General features: G+C 37.5%; 1 protein-coding gene across 4 annotated transcripts in view; it reads right to left on the bottom strand.

Annotated features, from left to right (window-relative positions):
- Window positions 1–1,326: 1,326 nt before the first annotated feature.
- LOC121381216 (E3 ubiquitin-protein ligase MARCHF2-like) overlaps window positions 1,327–21,975 on the bottom strand; it is a 50,939-nt gene continuing 30,290 nt past the window's right edge. Inside the window, exon 5 of one of the 4 annotated variants that reach the window (XM_041510414.1) lies at window positions 1,327–1,857. In XM_041510414.1, the coding sequence (XP_041366348.1) occupies window positions 1,447–1,857 (411 nt within the window). In that variant the 3' untranslated portion in view covers window positions 1,327–1,446. Of the gene's footprint in view, window positions 1,858–17,624; window positions 18,030–18,553; window positions 19,402–20,568; window positions 21,392–21,975 lie in introns of those variants that run through there. The other 3 variants (XM_041510415.1, XM_041510417.1, XM_041510420.1) reach the window with 3 other exon arrangements.

The raw sequence follows: 21,975 nt of genomic DNA, 5'->3' as shown, positions 1-21,975 counted from the left end.
TTTAACAGCCTGTTACAGAGAGATCTAATAGATATACAGTTAGGAGAGATATTTTGATAATCGTGTTTTATTCAGTTACGGGAATTATAGAATCCCCGTGACAGAGTAGTACCCTCAAGTATAAGCCTGATGCGTTAGAAAAATACGTAATTCGGTCCACCAACACATACCGACAGTTTAACAAAAGAAAAATGCGCAATTTTAAAATTAATAAAAGATAATAAAAAACACGATTTTTGCTACTGACTGGAGGTAGACATCTTGCGTCCTTTTTGATAGCCACACACCCAACACCTGGACGGGAAGTGACGTCATCCCCTGTCTTAATTCCCTATTCTAGTGTTGGTAGAGTAAGCAAACGCGATACAAAGAAGCCACTAAACAAAGATGGATTACTTATCCGGATTATTTGAAGAGAATAAACCGAGGGAAGTGGGTGTTGTTTTTACAACCGTTTCAGTTCGAACCAATGCACACCGCTGCTGAAATGGAAAAGCATTCTGTGGTCGATTCAAACTATTCATCTGATTCATCAACAGATGACGAACCATCAGAAATCTTTGGGAAGGGACACAAACTTGATAATGTGGACTGGTGTATCTGTGGTAACTGTTTTTCACAAAAACAGAAGTGAGTGTATTTGAAGTGTTAGCCAGACGCGAACATGGTAGGTACATGAGTAGGCCTAGTTTGTAGCAATCATAGTCACATTAAACAACTATTGATAATAAATAAATAAATAAATAAATAAATAAATAAATAATAACAATAACAATAACAAGATAAATAATAACAATAACAATAACAATAACAAGAAGAAGAAGAAGAAAACGATGTCGTCGATTTCACTCATAATCGTAAATGGAAAAGTAATAACCACAATTCGAAAACATTTTTTAAACGCGTATTTATTCATTTGTTTTAGCCGTGTATCTGGTATTGTCAGAAATAAATGGCGGAATAGCGTTCCGGCGTGTTTCTTTGTTGACACCACGGTGATGCCAACCATAACGGTTGGCAACAACTCCCAGAAGAGGCAGTCCTCGTAAGGCTCGTCAGCATTCACTCATTTCTGACGTTACGCGTTTTGCACCATGTGTCTACACGCTCACCAGGGATTGTATTTGCAGCATGGAAAAAAATGGCTGCGCCCATTATATACAATAGCTGGCACATTTTTATTGTTATATTAATTAAATATACCGTTCTACTATTAAGCAATACTGTACATTAAATATTGTTTTTGTTTTGTTTTTTTGGGGTGGGTGGGTTGTTAGTGTAGGAGGGGGAGGTGGACAGCTAAAAATAAACCAACAAAACACATGGTCAGGCTTTTATCCGCTGGGATGAAACTTTAGTACAGATTTATTTAATAATATCCTAAATGACAAGGTTGTGAAACCTGGTCTTTTTATATCACTTTCTTTGTTGCCGGCTCTCCACGGTTTACACGGAGCAGACCGGAGGTCCGCTACTGCCGGTACTGTTGTTTCTGTTTTCGAAGCCATACTGGCTTGTGTCATCAAAGTCGTACTGGAGCGCCATCTGCACGGCCTGTCTGTAAATGGCTCGTCGATGGTACACGTACCTCATCTCGAGCGCGAACCAGACGCAAGCCGTCGCAATGCTGAGGCCGCTCAGGACGCAGAAGGCGTAGAGCATGAGGGCGATGTGGAGCCTGCGCTTCTCCTGCGCTATGCCCATGCTCCACTGGTGATACAGTAGCTTCGTGAAGATCGAGATCGCGATCGCCGACATGATGACGACCACGACGAACAGCCCTGCACACATTTTCACCCGTTTCTCGAGCGTCATCGGGCGGAGTGTGCTGTACACGCGAAGCAACTCATCTCTGACCTGCAGAAACAATGCAGTTGAAAGTTTAAACGTTTGCTTTGTTTAATGACACCACGTGGGCACACTGACTTATTAATTATTGGCTATTCGATGTCAATCATTTGTTAATTCTAACACATAGTCATCAGAGGAAACCCGCTACATTCTCCGATTAACAGAAAGGGATCTTGTATATGCACTTTCCATCAGACAGGGAAGCACATACCATGGCCTTTGATGCACCACCCGTGGTGAACTGGCTAGAACGAGAAATAGCCCAATGTGCCCACCGACGCGAGTCGATCCTAGACTAATCGCGCATCAAGCAAGCACTTTACCACTGGACTAGGTCCCGCCTCGAATCGATACAGAGTACATCAGTCAATATCCGGGGCCTCGTTTTATGAAGCTATCTTAAAGTGACAGCCAAATGTTTTTAAACACTACGTATGGCGTATTTTTCATTGTGTTCTAATTGAAAAAAGACATTACTCAGAATTTTGTTGTTTAGATTTCCGTCCATGGCGTATTTTTCACTATTAGATCCGTGTTTTGCTAATTGAAATCAGACATTACTTAGATTTTATTGTTTAAATTTCTGTCTACCTCCGTACATACGAAGTATTTGTGGCCATGAATGAATTTTGAATATGTTTTAAAACGCACGTACCTCTGAGAAATATATTTAGTTAAATTGTACTGATTACAAAAATGTCACTACTTCTTCTAGAGTATTAGTTTTAGTCACATAATCTCACTTTCACTATTTTTAGGAAATGTTACGAATTTATGAGATTTTTCGCTCCAAAGACATATACAGAACACTATATTGATGGATTTTTTAATGGCATTTATTAACACAAATATTACACTGATATTCTGCATTATTCTACTATACAGGTATAAATCAACAACAAAGATTACAAATCACAAATGAACAGTTTCTCGTACTTTTCGTCGATGACATAATGAGTCATCACGTATTAACCCCCACAGATAGTCACACATCATGTTGCAGTCCCATTACCCTTGATATCTTCTTTCTATAGTTGATATATCTTGGTTAAATCTTTCGCCGTGTTCTTCACTTATGACACCCATATTTTCGCTGAAGAAATTTACGTGAGAATGGAGGAAATGCAATTTTAAACACATCCGGCATCCAAACTTTTCATATGTTTTTATCAACCTTTCTATTAACTGTTCGTAATTCCCACTTCTCTAAACGACCTCCAAGCGTTTCGTTCTTTTGATGTCATTTATTTTCTTCACATTCTTGTGACTAAAGCATCTCGGAAACATCTAGTCCGGTGAAAATACCACCTTCGATTTCTGCTTTTGACAGATGTGGAAACATGTTGGAAATGTATTTGAAAGCTTTGCTTTCTTTGTTCAGTGCTTTCACGAACTGTTTGACAAGCCCAAGTTTGATATGCAGTGGAGGCATATGGACTTTCTCTGATTCTACCAAGGACTGGTACTTCACATTCTGTGTGCCTGGAATAAAGTGTTCTCTTTGAGGCCAGTGTCTTTTGCGGTAGTGTTGAGATGTTGCACGACTGCCCCACAGGCAACGAAAGCAAGGATATTTTGTATAGTCTCCTTGGAGTCCTTTTAACAAGCTAATCATTTTGAAATCGCCACAGATATGCCATTTGTACTCGTTGTAGTCTATAATTTCCGGAAGAAATTTTACATTTTCGTAGTTTTCCTTTATATACACAGAGTGCCCAATTGGTATTGATAGATACTGATTTCCAGTGTGCAGAAGAACACATTTGAGACACCTGGAGGAACTGTTTATGAAGAGACGCCAATCATTTGGTTCATGATCAGTATCCAGTTCTTGAAACAAGTTCTCAACGTCATTACAGAAACATAAATCAACTTTCACTGAAAAATATTTTGAGAACCTTTCATGTCTTTTCCTAGCAGCTGTAGTTCGACAACCGTTGTCCAAAAGGTTCTACTCCATCAGTCTTGATTTTAGAAGCTCTGCATTAGACCTCGTCAGCCCGAGATCTCGAATCAAATCATCCAGTTCCTGCTGGTTTGGAAAGTGTGGTTGCTTCTTTTCTTTGTCAGTATGGCCAACGTAAGATTCTTCAGATTCAGATTCAAAATTTTCACCTTCACCCTCTAAATCTTTAGCAGGTGGTCTCGGGACAAACAGTTCTTCAGAGTGTGGAACTGGAGCAATAGATAATGGAATATTTGGATATGTGATATCATGTCGAATTTTGTTTTCTTGAATCTTGAGATATCCGCCATTCAGAGGTAGCAGTCATTCACGTGGTTCTGTGGTTTTCTCCATATTCGGGGTATGACAAAGGGCATTGAGGGGCGGTCACCTCGCATCCATCCCTCCAAATTCGATCGACATGTATCACAAACTACGTGTGGAGCCCATGATTTGTCTTGATCCCCAATCTTCATGCCAAAGTATAATTCATAAGCTTGAGCAAATTTCGTAGATACTTTGATTCCATGCTTTACCTGCCTTGGGCCAATGTAGAATCCACAAACGTAACAAAATGAATCGTCAAAATGTAAGCAGCTTCGCGATGAAGACATTGCACACCTGAAAAATTTTAAGTTGATCTATCCACGTAATAGCCTATATATACACCATCTGGGGGCAGCACTAGAACATTCTAGAAAGCACTGGAATATTCTAGAAAGTACTGAAACATTCTAGAAAGAACTAAAACATAGCAACCATTGAAAGATTCTAAAAAGTACCAACACATTATAGATAGCATCAGCTCCTAAATGGTACTGGAATATTCGGTGATTGGAATTTCAAGAATGTGGAATATTTTTCTCAAACCTGACATATAGTACAAATTAATGCCAAATGTATGCTTAATCTAACAAAACTGAATGGAAAATGCAAAAAATATCAACATAATAAAATTTGTGTTACATTATGTTATCGTTTATAGAGACGCGCCTTAGTCTACTTTTTAAGGGTATTTCCCCCTTTCAACGTCTACTGTGACTGTCTAAATATGTTACAGGTTTGTAAATTAACCAAACTTAATGTCCATTTTCACGGGTTGAAACTAGGGTCTGCGATGTTTAAAGTTTGTCCAACATTGCCAGAATGCACCACTTTTGTTTGTGACCTATAATGGATAAAGTTAAAACTTCTACCAAAAAAAATATGAGCACAATTTACAAATCCTGTTTTGGTCTTATACGTTTGTAACTAGATCTACATACATTTGCAATAACTAAACAGGCTTCATTCATTCGGCCCATTAAGTTCTAAACCCACACGAACTGTCGCGTATCATTTTTATTATTGCACTGTGAGAAAACAAGTTATATATATTGAGGGAGGGACAAAAAGAGAAACAGGAAAGGTAGGCAGTTGCAAACGCTATTACGTCTCCGTGTGCTGCATATCAGGTTCTGATGACAATCCTACGGAAGTGTTCCAGCACCATCCTGAACTTCTGTACCAAACATTTCACGATCCACGAGTGTCATATATTATCAAGTTCATTTACTAATATATTTGTATTTTATCATATATTATAGCTAGCATATCCAGTGTAATCAAAGTATGTGATATTTTTCAGATCACATACTTTCAGAATTTGATAACGTTGCAAATTAGATGTGAATTAATCGAGGTCACGGCACTATGTTTACTGATATTTAAGCAAACATACCACAGTGACCCTCCATAACTGACGTATGCATTCATGGTCATCATTGAAAAACATTTCAATAGCAACGTTACACTGAAGGCTGTCCAGCGTCCAGAAAACAAAAAACGTTATGCACTAGTTTATTAGTATGTAAGGATATCCAAAATGGCCATCTTACAAATTAAATATGTACATCTTTTCGTTGTATTTCTTATGTAAACAAGTATTCAGGTATGTTTGTAAATAGAAGGCTTTATTGTAATTCACGAAAAAAAAAAAGTAAATATTATTATACGTTATAAGTAAATATTGTTATAAGTGTTTGGATTGGTCCAAATGATATCATGTGACTTAAAAAAAACCGAAAGCAAACCCAGTTTCACTTCCGGAAGTGCTTAAAATATATCGTTTCAGCTGTTTTCTTTGTTTTTACAATTAATTAAAATAATTGTTTACGTTATTTGTTAATGTTGAATCAGTAATGTTATTCTTCATTGAAATAACGTGCAGGAATTTTTAAAAAGCTGTTTGTCGTAAAAATGCGAGTATTCCCTAATTCGGCTTCTCACAGAAAAAGGCGAACAGTACTTTCAGTGGGGATTCCCCTTGTGTCGTGTATTAATTTCCTCAAGAAAGAGTTCGCTTATTATTCGAAATTAAATTAATTTTATTTTGATGTAATAGTTAAACATTTGGAATTATAAAAATTGAACGTGATACATCTAGACGTTCCTGTAAAGAGAAAAGTGTGAATTTCAGGTGTTCAAATATGAAATTTCAAGCCAAAATTGTATAACCACTTAACGTGTGATGGGGCAACGGGCAAATATATTCCATCTTCAAGATAGAAAATTGTATTGCACAATCCTACTTCTATTTTTTATTACGAAAGCGGGCACCATTAATTAGAATAAAGTTTCCAATCTGGGGTGGCCATAAAACCAATCTGTCTGTTTATACCAAACCAATCTGTTTGATTATACAAAGCCACATATATCGGATTATACAAAACCAATATGTCTGACTATACAAACCCAATTTGTTCTGATTATGCAAAACCAATATGTCTGATTATACAAAACCATGTCTGTCTGATTATACGATTATACAAAACCAACGTGTCTGATTATACAAAACCAATCTGTCTGATTATACAAAACCAATCTGTCTGATTATACAAAACCAATATGTCTGATTGTACAAAACCAATCTGTCTGATTGTACAAAACCAATTTGTCTGATTGTACAAAACCAATTTGTCTGATTATGCAAAACCAATCTGTCTGTTTATACCAAACCAATCTGTTTGATTATACAAAGCCACATATATCGGATTATACAAAACCAATATGTCTGACTATACAAACCCAATTTGTTCTGATTATGCAAAACCAATATGTCTGATTATACAAAACCATGTCTGTCTGATTATACGATTATACAAAACCAACGTGTCTGATTATACAAAACCAATCTGTCTGATTATACAAAACCAATATGTCTGATTATACAAAACCAATCTGTCTGATTATACAAAACCAATATGTCTGATTGTACAAAACCAATCTGTCTGATTGTACAAAACCAATTTGTCTGATTGTACAAAACCAATTTGTCTGATTATGCAAAACCAATCTGTCTGATTATACAAAACCAATCTGTTTGATTATACAAAACCACATATGTCGGATTATACAAAACCAATATGTCCGATTAAAAAAACCCAATATGTCGGATTATACAAAACCAATATGTCTGATTATACAAAACCAATATCTCTGATTATACAAAACCAATCTGTCTGATTATGCAAAACCAATCTGTCTGATTATACAAAACCAATATCTCTGATTATACAAAACCAATTTGTCTGATTATGCAAAACCAATCTGTTTGATTATACAAAACCACATATGTCGAATTATACAAAACCAATATGTCTGATTATGCAAAACCAATCTGTCTGATTATACAAAACCAATATCTCTGATTATACAAAACCAATTTGTCTGATTATGCAAAACCAATATCTCTGATTATACAAAACCAATCTGTCTGATTATAGAAAACCAATCTGTTTGATTATACAAAACCACATATGTCGAATTATACAAAACCAATATGTCTGATTAAAAAAAACCAATATGTCTGATTATACAAAACCAATTTGTCTGATTATGCAAAACCAATAAGTCTGATTATACAAAACCAATTTGTCTGATTATGCAAAACCAATCTGTCTGATTATACAAAACCAATATGTTTGATTATACAAAACCACATATGTCGGATTATACAAAACCAATATGTCTGATTATACAAAACCAATATCTCTCATTATTCAAAACCAATCTGTCCGATTATGCAAAACCAATCTGTCTGATTATACAAAACCAATCTGCCTGATTATACAAAACCAATTTGTCTAATTATGCAAAACCAATCTGTCTGATTATACAAAACCAATATGTCTGATTATACAAAACCAATAAGTCTGATTATACAAAACCAATTTGTCTGATTATGCAAAACCAATCTGTCTGATTATACAAAACCAATCTGCCTGATTAAACAAAACCAATCTATCGGATTATGCAAAACCAATATGTCTGATTATACAAAACCAATTTGTCTCATTAAGCAAAACCAATCTGTCTGATTATATAAAACCAATCTGTCTGATTATACAAAACCAATCTGTCTGAGTACACAAACTCACGTCTGTTTGATTATACACAACCACATATGTCTGATTGTACAAAACCAATTTGTCTCATTATGCAAAACCAATCTGTCTGATTAAACAAAGCCAATCTCTCTGATTATGCAAAACCAATCTATCTGATTATACAAAACCAATCTCTCTGATTATGCAAAACCGATCTGTCTGATTATACAAAACCACATATGTCTGATTATACAAAACCACATCTGTCTCATTATACAAAACCACTTCTGTCTGATTATACAAAACCACATATGTCTGATTATACAAAACCAATCTGTCTGATTATACAAAACCAATCAGGCTAATTATACAAGTCCACACCTGTCTGATTATACAAAACCAATCTGTCTAATTATACAAAACCACTTTGTATGTACGTTTGTATGTGATACGACATATAGACAGATAACAGGAATACCCATGGGCACCAAGTGTGCTCTATTGTTGTGCATTTGAAACGTTCAGTTTAATTTCACTCTGTACTTATGATATTATGTCATTAAATAATAACAAGATAACAGCTTTACTTCCACTAATTTACCTACGAGAGTTAGAAAAAAGAAGAAAAAACTATTGCATGTAAAAAAAATCTCCATCTATGCATGAAGATTCAAAACGACAATGCCCTCTAATTTAATTTATACGACTTCAATTTCCCAATAATCAATTTTTCTTTTATGTAGAGCAATAGTCCTTGTGCTAGTGTCTACATATCACTTCTAAGATATCTCAAGGCTTCCCCATTGTATGCCGATTCATACATTTTTGGCAAAGAAGTTATTTCATCAAAGACTCACAAAACGTTTATGGTACACTATTAGGGACTATTTTTCAATACGACGCATCACTGACTAAACTGCTATACCCTATTTTAATCTCGTGTATGTTGTTTTTCATATTTATGGTGGAAATATTGTACATATTCTCACGAAGAATGCCATCGTTCAAAAAAGATATGTTTTTCTTTGGTCGACGCCAGGGGATCACTAATTGCTTATCAATAGTAAAATCTTCATTTTTACACGTGTAATAATGTGGTGGTATTAAAACGAAGATGTTGCTTTTAAAAATAACACAAATGCTTACGTGCGCAGACACTTGGTAAAATAAATCTTTAAAAAGCTGCTGTCACTACTCGAATTATCCGTCACACGGCAGCAAGGCTATCTACCGTCTCACTGACAGGCCATGTACCTCAGCTGTCAGGGAACAGCCAAGCACTAGTTGGAACGCGAAAAACAAATGCAAGAACTGGTGTTGTTAATTATGTATAAACATAGAGATCGATAGACGAATCTATGGATAGAAGGATTGTTTAATGTTTATAATCAAGGAGAACCGTAAAAAAGGTGCGTGTGTATGTATGTGTGCGTGCGTGTGCGTGCGTGCGTGTGTGTTTGTGTGTTTGTACGGGGTAGGGGAAGGTTGAGTTTTGCCCAAATTAAACAAAAATACCCGAATCTGAATTATAACATTTGTTCATATTAACATTACTACCAAACATCTATGTAGGGTTTCAAACAAATCACTATATGCATTTGTACACGGATTAGGCCTACAACTAATATTGTTGGTAGAATGATGGAAATACATGGTGAAAAGATTTCAGACCTGCTTATTATGCCCAAATATCTCTATTGTGTTTGCTTTCAGTTTGTAGTGTTTTTGATCCGTGTTGTTGCATTCCACGCCACAGGATTTGGTGTTTGATGCCGCAATATGTAGAATATACGGACATGCAATCGTTTTAGACCTTTAAGGTAACATCACATTAAGCGATGGTGTATTCTGGAAACCTCAACTCATCCATTTGTTTGTTGATACTTACGTTTGTACTTATTTCCAGTTAAGGCTCAGGGACGTTGTCCTGAACGCACACCTCGGCTATCTGGATTGTCTGTCTAGGACAGTGGGTTAGTGATTAGTGAGCGAGAAGTCGGTGTAGTGACATTGCACCTACCCAATGAGTTGGTAAACTCGTTCTGGGTAGGAGCAGGTACCGGGATGCGAACGCAGTACCTAACAGCCTTACGTCTGGTGGCTTACTTACTACACCACCGAGTCCGGTTAAAATCAACTGGTGTGAAATTGCCTTAAATGTATCTCTATTTCTTTCGTGTTACTGAGTAGAATCTAGCTCAGTCAGTACCGTACAGAGCTTGCCGGTCGCTGGATCCATTGGCCTTTCGCACATTCCAACCAGTGCCACCCGACTGGTATATCAAATGATGGACGTACTGTCATGTCTATGATAAAATACTTATAAAAGACTCCTTGCTGTTAACGGGGAATATGTAGTGGGTTTCATCTGAGGATTATTATATTATGTGTCGGAATTATCAAATGTCTGATATCCAATAGCAGATTATTAAATTTAATTATCGTAATCAACGTGCTCTAGTTGTGTCTTTAAACAAAACAAACTTTTGCGTCCGCGTATGAAGGGACATAAGTAATCTTATATCAACAGTTGTTTGTCACAAAGTTGCTTCCCTTTGACTGGTGATCTGTTTAGGGAACGGGGAGACAACTCGACCAATCAAGGTTTGAATTTGGAGTTACACTCAAACAGTCTCAAGACTAACATCTCGCGTAGGGATGGGATTTAGCTCAGTCGGTTGAGTGCTCGCTTGTGGTGCTTGCGTCGTGGGATCGAACCACCTCAGTGGATTCATTCAGCTGATTACGTGTTTTCTCGTTCCAACCAGTGCACCACAACTGGACAAAGGCCGTGGTATGTGCTTTCCTGTCTAAAGGAAGTGCATATAAAATATCCTTTGCTGCATTAGGAAAAATATAGCGGGTTTCCTCTGATGACTACGAGTCATAATAACCAAATATTTGACATCCAATAGCCGATCATTAATTAATCAATGTGCTCTACTTGTGTCGTAAAACAAAATAAATTTTAACATCTGGTGTAAACACTGTCACATACGCGACAAAAGCTCATTACGGCACAATGCAACGTGTCTCAGGGCGGATCCAGGATTTTGTAAGGGGGTCCACAAACTTCTATAAAGGGCAACATTGAATTGATTGAAGGGAAATGAGCACGGGTCCCAAAGAGATTGAGATTGGACCCGCCCGTGGTGTACTGTAGGTATTACTTGCGGTGTATCGTTGTATGTGCTAACATCTTTTGGAAAGCTGTATACGAAGGATAGTTCGGGTTACGCTTGAATTAATCCATGACCATCATTCTGGACTCGCAGTCCAAGTAACTGAAATTTGTTGATTTTGTTTTTGTTGAACAAAAGCGCGCGCGCGAGCACACACACACACACACACACACACACACACACACGTACACACCATATGCCAATTGGTTTTTAAAATAGCAACACATTCAAAATTGTAAGTGAAAAAAACAGCAACAAAAAAACCGCTACGCCAAAATCTACTTATTTATCTATAATTGGTTACTGCACGGCATCCCTAGTTTACTTTCAAAATTGCGCCTAATTTCCTTCACAAAAAGTGCGCACCCTTTCACTTTGGCTTATTCTTACGGGATTTTCCAAATTCCATAGCACCATACCACCCTCCGCCTGTTACCGGCCCCGGTCGGACTGCAGGTGCTCCCTTGCAACAGCCAGTGCAGGCGGTCCCCCTCCAACCCACCCCACCCCTTTCCTGTCCTGGGCCCCGTTCCACGAAGCGATCTTAGCCCTACTATCGTCGTAAATACCTACCATCGAGACCTTAAATTTTTTATACGATCGTCAGCCCGTTCCACCACGCGGCGTAGCTTACTATCGTCGTAAATTACAGTGAACATTTACAATTGGTACGAGGCAATTGTAAGCCACTAACGTAGCTGTCAAATGGCAGTTAGATGATGATTTGATGTTTTCTAAGAAGGATGCAAACTGTTTGTGTAAAAATGGATCTAGTATATACCAAATACATTTTATGAAACTCGGTGATCGATGAAAAACATTCTAGGCCTAACGACCTTTACACGAAAATAAGGGCGATAACTCATGTCTTATGCATTCGGCAATTATCGCTTACCGAATAAATTGACAAAGTTACTTCATGGTTGTCCGATACCAATGAATACACCCAAGATGTTCCAAAAAGTCGGTAACCAATTTATTATTTAACTAATTCGCACTTCTTTTCACAGAATATATTAATAATTAAAGGGGTACTTACGACTACCGTACGGTTGCTTTGTGCAACGGCTGTAAAGTTTACGGTGCCAGTTGACCTTAGCTACAATTTTTTCGTGGAACGGGCCCTGGACGGAGGAGCCGGCCTAAGCCGGCATCTGTGCCCAGGACAGGCGTGTGCTACAACAGCTTGTTCTGAATGTGCTCGTTAAACATTTTGACCTGACCTAATCTGACCTGCACGGCAGTATTCACGGATAATGAACTAAAGGACAAATTAAGAGAGAAATGGGAAGACATCACATTGAAAGAAATATTAAAAAAATAGATTTCCTCATGAAAAGAAACACTAGAGGATAGACTGTGAGAAATTTAAGTTTGTTTGTTTTGTTTAACGACACCACTAGAGCACATTTAGTTATTTATCATCGGCAATTGGGTGTTAAACATTTGGTATTTTCGACATATAGTCTTAATGAGAAAACCCGCTACATTGTTCATTAGTGGCAAAGGATTTCTTATATGCACCAACAACAGACAGGATAGCACATACCACGGCATTTGATATATCAGTCGTGGTGAGTGTGAGAAAAACGGTTGACACATTGTTGAAATTTAACTTGGTTTTTGGTGTCGCATTTGTTACACTTTTAATTTTGAACCTGTTACTATTTTAACAACAATTAACCAAAGGGTCCACGATTTTCACTCAATGTGGCAAATATCCATATGGTAATGAATGTGAAATATTAATATTACAGTCCCTATACTTTTGAGACAATTTCATGTTAAGTACGGTTGTCGTTTTGGGGGGAGGGGGTGGGGGGAGGGGGTCCTTAGCTTTTCAAACTGAAGCGACGTTCCCGGCCGAATTGCTATACAATCTAGTAATAACGACCTAGGAAAAATCAAACTTCGAAAACCGCGATCTCTCAAACTATTTTGTTTTGTCCACCATAGGTATTTAATAGAAAACTCGAAGTGTGTGAATCGATCAAGTTATCGGTGCTGATAGTATTTGAATGAACAATGAATTGTCAAACAAGCAAAGTAGTGGAGCAGGGAAACCTCAAATATAGAGGGTTTTGTTCATTTTATAGTACACGCAAGAACTGTGGCACAATGATTCTGTACACCATAACGGTCATTTTAAGATTAGTACCCATCTTGAAGGACACATGTATTGACCTTGGCGGCCATTTTGAATATTGCCAGATGGGAAGCCCATTTTGCTCAATTGTAGGTGTCTATTATAGCCTTCTATCAGATGAATTAATGCGGTTTAAGTCTTACAAATGTATACATGAACTTTCAACGTCAACAAATTTCAAGATGGCCGACAAAATTCAAAATGGTCATCTCATTTCATATTTCATACATACTACGTATTGTAACTTTTTTGTTTTGCTAGCAAATGGATTAGTTCATTTTAAAGCTGGAATCCTATGCTAATTTGATATGAGTTATATTCAATGTAAATATCATCAATGATAGTAAAAACAATTCAAAATGGCTGCCAATATCCAGATTTAACTAAGTATAAAAGTAATTTCTATAGCCTTCTGACTGACAAATTACATAAGTAAATTTTTTTAAACTGACATTCATATGATGCAATAATGTGATGCAAGAATAGTTGATGATGTACATACACGTATAAATTAAAACTACAGACTACGAACATATTGCAATTTAAGACACACAATTATATGTATACAGATTATAGAACTTATGGTGAACGCTATGCCATCCGTTTGAAGAGTTGCTCAAGCATGAACTGACACAGAGATGGGTGTCTTTTAACATCACTCTTGAACATTTGCAGAGCCCACGGCATCTCTTTATAGTAAATTAGTTCACAAGACAACCGGCATTTCCGAGATAGTGGTTCAAGGATTCTGCCACACAGGCGAGACGTTGGTCCACCCCCAGTCAAAAGGAATTGGCAACTGTTAATCGGGAGACAGACACTTATTCCAACAGCCGCACTGGCAACGGCATGCTTTATGTGATACTCCAATCCAGGTATATTGTATAAAATATTCTCCAGACTACGACACTTTTGGACAGTTGTTTTCTGGAATCATGGACTCTACCACGTTCACTTGTTTTGCAATACGTAAGGACAACCAAGCATTTTTATTATTTCTATCGACTTGTCACTAATATAATTTATAATATGCACTAGCTCTTCAAATGAATCAGTGACCCCATGATATACATTCCGATACGGGGTTAACCATGCAGTCTTCTTTCGTATAACTGCAAATGAAGACACTGTCACAGTGTGTAAGGTGTGGAATATTGGAGGAGTCGCAGATTTCCTTGGGCCAAGTGCAGCAAATATTTGCTATGAACCTGACATTTTCAGAAGTACCAAACATCATCGACAGTTGATATAGCTTTTTGTTGTTTATTGTCGTTATTGCCACCACCACATCGGTATCAACTGTATTTACAAATGTATGTCATAAGCACAAACAGACAGGTGTTGACTTCCTGGTGTGAGCTTTGCATCAGCCCTGTCAAGTTAGTTGATGTCAAAAAGAGAAAAGCTCATTGTGTCCACCAGCTGCATTCATTTCCTTGCTCTCTTTTTGCAAAAGGGTGGCATGGTGTGAAAAGTAGCTGAACAACTCTATCTGTGTCTTGTTCATGAATAATAAATGTTTCTAGTTCCTTGGTATCGCTGCAGTTGGAAAAACTCGTCTATGCACACCTTTGCCTCTCATTTGTCTGCATGATAGACATCCCAAACAAAGACTCCGAATTCAGTATCTAAACCACGGTGGCACCATCCACAGAGCATTAGGAAAGAAGAGTGTATAGTCAGACAGGAATATTTATCCCGAGGTCACTGACGCATTTGAAGAGATAGTGTACATGGTAGATACTACTAATAACAAGTTGGTGGAAAAGACAACAGTGTATTGCTGTCTGTGTGTATTACAGATCAAGTGACTACAGTAGAATCAATGATGCCAGAAAACAACTTTTTGTCCAGAAATCCAGTATTCTGGAGAAACATTCCACCAACTCAGGTTGCACTGGAACATCACATAAAGCATGCTCGTTACTAGATTTTTGGACAAAGTTGTTTTGTCGTATTATTGATTCTTCACTTGTTCTGAAATATTTAAGGACAGTAATGCACTGTTATCATTTCCACTGACTTGACACTAGTAGCATTTATCATATGTGTTTATCTGCTGATCCACATATGCCAATTCCTTCTGACTGAGAGTGGACCAACGTCTTGACTGAGTGGCAGCCGCTCTAAATGACCATCCGAGAAGCATCAAAGAGATGTTACAAACTGATAAATGGTGGTTGTAAGAAATAAGTCCAAGGGCACTGCAAATGTGTTAAAGCAGTGTTAAAATGCACTCCTATCTGCATCTTTTCCAACACATTCCTTATTCTTTTTCCATGTATTGGTGTGTGCTGGATTACAATATGTTTGTTGTTGGTAATATTATACATATATGTACATATGAACTATTCTTGCATCACACTGATATTAGTTTAATAAGAAGTAATTTACCAGTCTTACCAGTCAGAAGGCTAAAGAAATTACTTTTATGCTTGATTAAATGTAGATATTGGCAACCATTTTGAATTATATTTACTGTCTTTGAAGTTATTACTGATGCTATTTACATAATATATTATTCATATCATACTAACACAGGTTTCCAACCCTAAGACTGAATTAATCCATTTGCTGGCAGACAGTGGTTACTACAATTCTTAACATAAGGTTCTATGTATAAAATTACTTTTATGCATGGTTAAATGTGCATAATATTGGTAGCCATTTGACATTGGTTTTTACTGTCTTTGAAGTTATTTATACCTTTTTACAATCTATATATATATTATTCATATCATATATACATACATTTCCAACCTTAACTGAACTAATCACCTGATGGAAGAAAATGGTTACAACAATAATTGTATTTTGTCGCCCATCTTGGAAGTTGTTAACGTTGTTAACATGGACGGTTCATATCTACATTTGTTAAGCATTAGTATTATATGCACACCATCAACTATTATAAAAACATATGTTAGTTTAATAACTAGAACTGAAGTAATTTATCAGTCAGAATTATTTTCCTGCTTGGTTAAACCTGGATGTTAGCAACCATAATATTTAATAGTTCTGTATTATTAAAATTACATTAACATAGGTTTACAATCAAAAATTAAATTAATCCATCTGCTAGCCGAAGACAGTTATTATAATAAGGAACAAAAGGTTCTATGTAAGATAAAATCTGGCCATTTAGTTTTGTCGGCCATCTTGAAAGTTGTTAACATCGACAGTTCATGTCTACATTTGTTAAGCATTATATTAAAATAGGTTTACTAACTTAAACTGCATTAAATCATTTGACAGAAGGTTATATAGCACATACAATAGAAAAAAACAAGATTCGCATATAAGTAAAATTCAAAATGGCCGCCACGGTCATCACACGTGACCTTCAAAATGGTTTCCGATCTTGAAATGCTCGCTATGGCATAGAGAATCATTGTGCCAAATTTCATTCTTGTACCATAAAATGCACAATGCACTTGCTACTCTGGGGGTGTCACGGTTGATGCAGGTGTTAATTTCAGAATAAGCAGAACGAAGGCTATATGTGTTGGATTGTCGGTGTTTGTACACTGTACATGGCAGGGGAACTCGTTAATATATAACTACAGACAATCTGGTTACCTCCAACTAATAGTATTAACGTGTTTGTAGTCTGGAGGTAGAATCCACATTTTTAGGATTTCGTTCTACCCGAGAGAGTCAAAGCTACCACCAGTTATTTCACGCATGACCAGTGGAGGTCAACTTTCAAAACTCTCTGTGTGTGTGTGGGGGGGGGGGGGGGGGGGGGGGGGCACCAGAGGTCATTAAAGGTCAAGGTGTATAATTGGTGCTATTTGACAGTATTCGAATTCGTTAGTTTCGTGCCGCCAACTTTTAAGTTAGTTATTATGTTTTTTTACCTTCTGATATTTAAAATATATTTAAAATATACATAAAAAGAATGTGCCACAGGCGACGGAAGATGCCAACAGCTAGGGATGGGCTGAACTGCCATTTATATATTTAAATGCCTTTCAAGGCCTTTTCAAAGTTTTTAACCGAAGAAATCCATCTGCAATGCCGTTTTAGTTTTGAGGTGTGCTACACGAATTTCGAAAACTCGAATTCCCAGAAACTCGAACTATTTTGACGTTTCCTTCAGGTTCGACTTTTCGAAGTTTGACTATATATACTTTTTTTTTTTATTCTGCTTTTATTAAGTTTCAAATAACATTGCTAGCGCGTCCGACAGGGTTATTATCATCCACCTCGACAGTCTGGGGGGTTAACAGCATGGCTCGTCTGCGAATATTTCTCCTCTGGATGATGTACTTTAGCTCCAAGTAGATCCAGAGGGCCACCATGGAGAGGGCCATGGCCGCCAGGACGCCGATAAACAAGACCGGTAAGGAATACTTTTTTTGTTGAGTGTTGTCCGAGTTGGTGCCCATCTGGACTTCGTGGTCGCCATTGAACACAGACACCATCATGAACGCGACCAGTATTAACACTAATATTAATGCTGCAGCCATTTTTGCTCGTTTTTCAAGCGTCATTGGATTGAGTCGACTGTATTCCAGGAACAATTCATGCATGACCTGCGAAATCAATACGACCGTAACATATCTCTCAGTGTATATTCAAAAACAAGTAGCTAGAAAATTCAAGTGGCCAACTGTGTCAAGGGTTTGTTTCTAGACACCCCCTGCCCTATCCCACCACCATCACCCCAAACCCCACACAACCCCCCCCCCCCCCCCCCTCTCAAAAAAAAAAAAAAAAAGGAAAAAAGAACACAACAAAAATAAATACTGGTTGGACTACTTTTGAATATTGTTGTTGGTATTTTTTTGTCTATTTCTATTTCTATTATTATTATTATTATTATTATTATTATTATTATTATTATTATTGAATATCAAACATTTGATAATTTGACATACAGTCTTAGAGACGAAACCCGCTACAATTTTGCCATTAGTAGCAAGGGATCTTTTATATGCACCATCTCACAGACAAGTTAGCACATACCACGGTATTTGATATAACAGTCATTGTGCACTGACTGGAATGAGAAATAGCCCAATGGGCATTATTATTATTATTATTATTATTACTGTTATTGTTGTTGTTGTTTTTGTTTTTGTTATTGTTATTACTTATTTGGTTGCTAATAATAATAGAAATAATAATAATAATAATAATAATAATAATAATAATAATAATAATGTCGTTAGGCAGTAAGTTATTAGGTGCAATTCTGGAACATTTTAATTGATCTTTGTGTCAATCCCCATCCCCCTCCCTGCGCCACCCAGTAATTCTTCTCACACCCTCGGGTCTAGCAGTCTAACAGCCAAACAACTAAAGGACACCTGAAAGCTTTCGAAGAATGTATATGTCAGTTCACAATCTGAAGCATCACCAACTAAAATCATATCAGAACAGAATCGTATTAGATATAAATAGATTTACACCATTGTTTGCTGTGGAACAACATATTTAAATGCTGGTCGCTTTGCTAATTTCGGTGATTACTACATATCGGTGAGGATAAGCTCAAATATCCCACCATAACAACAAGGTGGTTTTGTCGTTTTATTATTGTTCTATTTCAATGATATTTCCACTGATTTCAAAAGGAAAAACAGTGTTTCGATTCGCTATTCGAATGGCAAGGATGTGAACCGCTCGACGTCGTTGACAGAAACATATTTCCATGGTGACCCAGAGGATGGCAATACAAGTAAACTTGACTCCCATGATGCAAAGAATGGAGAATAAAAAAGGGAATGTTAGATTATTAAAGTGCTGATCATCCACTTCTTTCCCCGGCATCAGTACGAACAAGAAGATCCCAACGGCTACGATTATTAGCAACGTGAATAGTAGCATGGAAAGTAGTATCGCCCTTATCCGGAACGTCATCGGATGAAGTCGGCCGTACTCCCGCATCAAATCAGTCATGATCTGCGAAATCAATAATTTGCTTAAACCAAGAGATTCGGAAATACTGCTGAACCGGATCACGTTAAAATAAAATAAATAAGGAAATAAAATTCGCTATGAGACAAACCAACACGGTTATGTTTACAAATGAGTTTTTCATTCAAAAATATTTTGGCCACAGCATCCTAATAGCTTTAAAACATACCAAACTATAAAGTGTTATCTTGTTTACTGACCGACATTTGCTAACAATATGCATCTAGGTGATCTGATGTAGCGATGTAGCTCATGCTAATATCAAAACACCAGTCACTGCTTTAGTAACAGGAACAAAATATCAGAAGCAAACACATAGTATTTCTATTGTTTTACTTTTATTTGTCAAAACTCAGTACGTATTGCGCTTTATAACGGTACAACAACTTCGTAGACTAATTGTGTAAGCTATGGGTTCTTTCATCACCAAGATCCTATATCCAGCTCGACGATACAGAACTTTCCAGTTTCCATGCCCTATAGTTTCGTGTGCGCTCATGTGTTTTTTATATGGCAAACGTGATCCTAAAAGGGACAGACCTTAGTTTTTAAACACTAAGGCATATTTTCATCTAGAGCCTAGTTTCAACCCGTAAAATGGACACTGACTTTGGTTAATTTACAAATCTGTAACAAATTTGGATACAACAGAGTGAAACAAGAGTCTGTGATGGTCGAAATACCCTTAAAATAGACTAAAACGCGACTCCATAACCGTTACTTGTCAGACGCACGTGCGTTTTTAAAAATATGAAACACCAGGATGACCAGAAACACTTCGATTGACCGGCCTCGGTGGCGTCGTGGTTAGGCCATCGGTCTACAGGCTGGTAGGTACTGGGTTCGGATCCCAGTCGAGGCATGGGATTTGTAATCCAGATACCGACTCCAAACCCTGAGTGAGTGCTCCGCAAGGCTCAATGGGTAGGTGTAAACCACTTGCACCGACCAGTGATCCATAACTGGTTCAACAAAGGCCATGGTTTGTGCTATCCTGCCTCTGGGAGGCGCAAATAAAAGACCCCTTGCTGCCTGTCGTAAAAGAGTAGCATATGTGGCAATAACGGGTTTCCTCTAAAAAAAAACAGTGTCAGAATGACCATATATTTGACGTCCAATAGCCGATGATAAGATAAAAAAATCAATGTGCTCTAGTGGCGTCGTTAAATAAAACAAACTTAACTTTTTTTCACTTCGGTTGTACGGAAATGGATAATCTAAACAATAAAATATAAGTAATGTTTGATTTCAGTGATCATAAACGGCTCTAATACTGAAAACATATGCCCTAGTGATTAAAAACTAGGGTCTGTCCCTTTTATATTTTACTACTGACGACTGCTTCTAGTTTTAAAACATGAATTATATTTATTTCGTTCACCATTGAAAGTAACCTTTCTGTTCTGTATCGAGAATTAGACTACGTATCTGCTAGTAACATATTAACACTAGTACACATGAAAGATAAACTTTGGTAGTTGAGGCCTGACTATTTCTTAAGAGTAACACAGTGACTGCTGGCTTGATATCTGTATCAGACCCAACAGATCATGTTCCGAACACGTCATCAACTAATAGAATCATAGCCAATGTACGTGAAGTTCATTCTTGATTACAACGCTGCTACAGGTAACGAATCCTCAACAGTGCGCGCAGAAGTAGTCTGCTCTGTTAACATAATGGCATGTCGGTGAAGACGTCGACGCCGGCGGTAGTAGGTCACTTCGAAGGCGATCCACAAACACCCAATGCCTAAGAACTTGGCCACCAAGATGCAAAGGAAGTAGAAGAGGAGAGTGAACTTGAGGCGACTGACAGCGGGGTCCCGTTTTCCGGACGGCACGACCTTGGACAACATCATTGCAACAGGTATGATTAGGAGCATTACCAGTAAAAGTATGCCTCCTAGAGTCAGTCGTTTTTGATACGTCACCGGTTGGAGTCCACTGTATTCCCGGAACAAATCATTCATCATCTGTGAAATCAATAGGGTACATCAATCAGGATTCAGAAAATCGCAGACCCGGAACAAATCATTCATAATCTGTGAAATCATTAGGTTACTCAGTCAAGATTCACAACATCGCAGACCCGGTTTCGCATTAATTGAAAAAACACATCTAGGCTATTGGGGAGTCAAAAGGTTCACATTAAAATGACTAAGAAGCCGAGTGCGTTAAAGTGCATGCTTATTACTACCACTGTTTCGGTTACTGTTTTATAGTTTCATATGCGTGGATCTGACACCGATTTCAAAACAGCACACACCGCTAATATTAACAGCAACAAACTATTTTTAATATATATATAATACCAGCTTCGGTGGTTAAGCTATCGGATCTCAGGCTGTTACGTTCTAGCTTCGCATCCCGGCACCGGCTTCCGCCTAGAGCGAGTTTAAAGACTCAGTGGGTAGGCGTAAGGCCACTACACCGACTTCTTTCTCACTAACAACTAACCACTAAAACACTGTCCTGGACAGACAGCCCAGATAGCTGAGGTATGTGTCCAGGACAGCGTGCTTGAACCTTAACTGGCTATAAGCACGAAAATAAGTAT

This window comes from Gigantopelta aegis, chromosome 9 (genome assembly GCF_016097555.1).
Source record: "Gigantopelta aegis isolate Gae_Host chromosome 9, Gae_host_genome, whole genome shotgun sequence".
Lineage (NCBI taxonomy): Eukaryota > Metazoa > Mollusca > Gastropoda > Neomphalida > Peltospiridae > Gigantopelta > Gigantopelta aegis.
Note: the sequence above shows the minus strand (reverse complement) of the source record. Positions and strands in the feature narration are given on the sequence as shown.